General features: G+C 52.8%; 1 protein-coding gene across 1 annotated transcript in view; it reads left to right on the plus strand.

Annotated features, from left to right (window-relative positions):
• Nucleotides 1-796: 796 nt before the first annotated feature.
• LOC125487878 (zinc finger CCCH domain-containing protein 18-like) overlaps nt 797-3074 on the plus strand; it is a 2741-nt gene continuing 463 nt past the window's right edge. The window contains exon 1 of the mRNA XM_048620404.1: nt 797-955. Coding sequence (XP_048476361.1) covers nt 797-955 — 159 coding nt within the window. The remainder of the gene's footprint in view (nt 956-3074) is intronic.

Below are 3074 nucleotides of genomic sequence, written 5' to 3' on the forward strand. Positions count from 1 at the left end.
CTGCACGACAGAGAGAGAGAGCACGAGATAGAAAGAGAGAGAGAGTGAGAGCATGTGACAGAAAGGGAGAGAGAGAGAGATCATGCAACAGAGAGAGAGAGAGCATGTGACAGAGAGAGGGCACGACAGAGAGAGAGACAGCGCACGACAGAGAGAGTGAGTGCGCGAGCGAGAGACACAGAGCATGCATGACAGAGTGAGCAGGCGACAGACAGAGTGAGAGAGAGAGAGCACAAAGAGAGAGAGTGTGACAGAAAGAGTGAGAGAGAGAATGCGCGACAGAGAGAGTGAGAGAGAGAGGGTGAGACAGAGATAGAGAGAGAGAAAGAGAGAGCGAGAGTGCACGACAGAGAGAGAGAGCATAAGATAGAAAGAGAGAGCGAGAGCACATGGCAGAAAGAGAGAGAGAGATCACGCAACAGAGAGAGACAGAGCAAGAGTGAGCGTGCAACAGAGAGAGAGAGCACGTGACACAGAGCGAGTGAGAGAGAGAGCACATGACAGAGAAAGTGAGAGAGAGAGGGGAGGCAGACATAGATAGATAGAGGGAGAGAGCGAGGCTGCATGACAGAGAGAGCATGAGATAGAAAGAGAGAGAGCGAGAGCACGTGACAGAAAGGGAGAAAGAGAGAGATCATGCAACAGAGAGAGAGAGCGAGGGAGAGCGAGCAACAAAGAGAGAGAGCACGTGACAGAGAGAGCGCACGACAGAGAGATAGACAGCGCACAAGAGAGAGAGCGCGTGCGACAAAGATAAAGAGCGAGAGAGAGCGTGTGACAGACAGAGAGACAGCGCATGACAGAGAGAGTGAGCGCGCGAGCGAGAGACACAGAGCATGCGCGACGGAGTGCAAGACAGAGTGAGCGGGTGACAGAGAGAGCGAGAGAGAGAGCACAAAGAGAGAGAGCGCGACAGAGAGAGAGAGTGCGCGACAGAGAGAGGGAGATAGAGAGGGCGAGACAGATATAGAGAGAGAGAAAGAGACAGCGAGAGTGTGCGACAGAGAGAGGGAGAGCACAAGATAGAAAGAGAGAGTGAGAGTGCATGGCAGAAAGAGAGAGCAAGAGCACGTGACAGAAAGAGAGAGGGAGATTGCGCAACAGAGAGTGAGACAGAGTGAGAGTGAGCGTGCAACAGAGAGAGAGAGAGCACGTGACAGAGAAAGAGCGAGAGAGGGAGCACGACGGGGAGTGAGATAGAGAAAATGCGACAGAGAGAGAGCGAGAGAGAGTGCACAACAGAGAGAGAGAGTGCGCGACACAGAGAGAGAGGGACAGGGATAGAGGGCACGACAGAGAGAGAAAGAGCGAGAGACAGTGCATGACAGAGAGAGAAAAAGCGAGGGAGAGCGCAGAACAAACAGTGAGATAGAGAGAGCGTGACAGGGAGAGACAGCACATGACAGAGAGCGAGATAGAGACAGCGCGACAGAGAAAGAGCGAGAGAGAGTGCGTGATAAAGAGAGACTGAGACAGAGTGCATGACAGAGGCAGAGTGTGCGACAACGAGAGAGAGCGACAGAGAGAGAGAGTGCATGACAGACAGAGTGTGCGACAGAGACAACGTGTGACAGAGAGAGAAAGAGTGAGAGAGAAAGACCGAGAGACAGAGAGCATGAAAGAGAGAGAGCACGACAGAGAGAGAAAGAGCAAGAGAGAGAGTGTGCAACAGAGAGTGAGATAGTGAGCGCGACAGAGCGAGAGAAAGGGTGTGACAAAAAGAGAGAGCGCGCAACAGAGAGAGAGTGAGAGTGAGCGCGCGACAGAGAGTGCAAGATAGAGCATGCAAAAGAGACAGGGAGACCGCATGAAAGAGAGAGACCACTTGCGCGACAGAGAATGAGATATAGAGAGCATGACAGAGAGAGAGCACGCGTGACAGAGAGACAGAGAGAGAGGATGTGACAGAAAGAGAGAGAGAAACAGAGCGAGAGAGAGAGAGCAACAGAAAGAGAGTGACAGAGAGAGACCACACGACAGGGGGAGAGCGAGGGAGAGCATGCAACAGAGAGAGGAAAGGCGCGACAGTGAGAGAGAGAGCGAGAGAGACAGCATGCGAGAGAGAGATAGCGAGAGTGTGCGACAAAGAGAGAAAGAGAGCAAGAGCACGTGACCGAAAGAGAGGGAGAGAGATCATGCAACAAAGAGATAGAGAGTGAGCACTTGACAGAGAGCGAGAGAGAGCAAGCGCGTGACAGAGAGCGAGACAGAGAGAGCGACAGAGAGAGAGAGAGAGGGCGAGACACAGATAGAGAGAGACAGAGAGAGTGAGAGAGCGCGACAGAGAGGGTGAGAGAGAGAGCGCAAGACAGAAAGAGTGACAGGTAGCGAGAGTGCAACAGAGAGAGTGAGAGAGAGCACACAACAGGGAGATTGAGAGAGAGAGAGGGCAAGACACAGATAGAGACAGAGAGTGAGAGAGACAGCGTGCGACAGAGAGAGTGACAGCGATAGAGCGCAAGACAGAGAGAATGACAGAGAGAGAGACAGCACGATAGAGAGAGAAAGACCAAGAGAGAGAGTGTGCAATAGAGAGCAAGATAGAGAGCGTGACAGAGTGAGACAAAGGATGTAACAGAGACAGAGAGAGGGCGCAGCAGAGAGGGAGAGTGGGTGCGACAGAGAGAGAGAGGGCCTGACAGAGAGAGAGCGACAGAGAGAGAGAGCGAGAGAGACAGCGTGCGAGAGAGAGATAGCGAGAGCGCGCGACAGAGAGAGAGCGAGAGTGACTGCGTGACTGAGAGAGAGAGCATGCAAAAGAGACAGGGAGAGTGCATGACAGAGAGAGAGCATGTGCACGACAGACAGTGAGATAGAGAGAGCATGACAGAGAGAGAGCGCGCATGACAGAGAGACAGAGAGAGAGGACTTGACAGAAATAGAGAGAGAGAAACAGAGAGAGAGCAACAGAAAGAGAGTGACAGAGAGAGAACGCACGACAGTGAGAGAGGGAGAGAGAGCACACAACAGAGAGAAGAAGGGCACGACAGTGAGAGAGCAAGGGCACGACAGAGAGACAGAGCAACAGAGAGAGAGAGCGAGAGAGACAGCATGCGAGAGAGAGATAGCGAGAG

This window comes from Rhincodon typus, chromosome 3 (genome assembly GCF_021869965.1).
Source record: "Rhincodon typus isolate 14 chromosome 3, sRhiTyp1.1, whole genome shotgun sequence".
Taxonomy (NCBI): Eukaryota; Metazoa; Chordata; class Chondrichthyes; order Orectolobiformes; family Rhincodontidae; genus Rhincodon; species Rhincodon typus.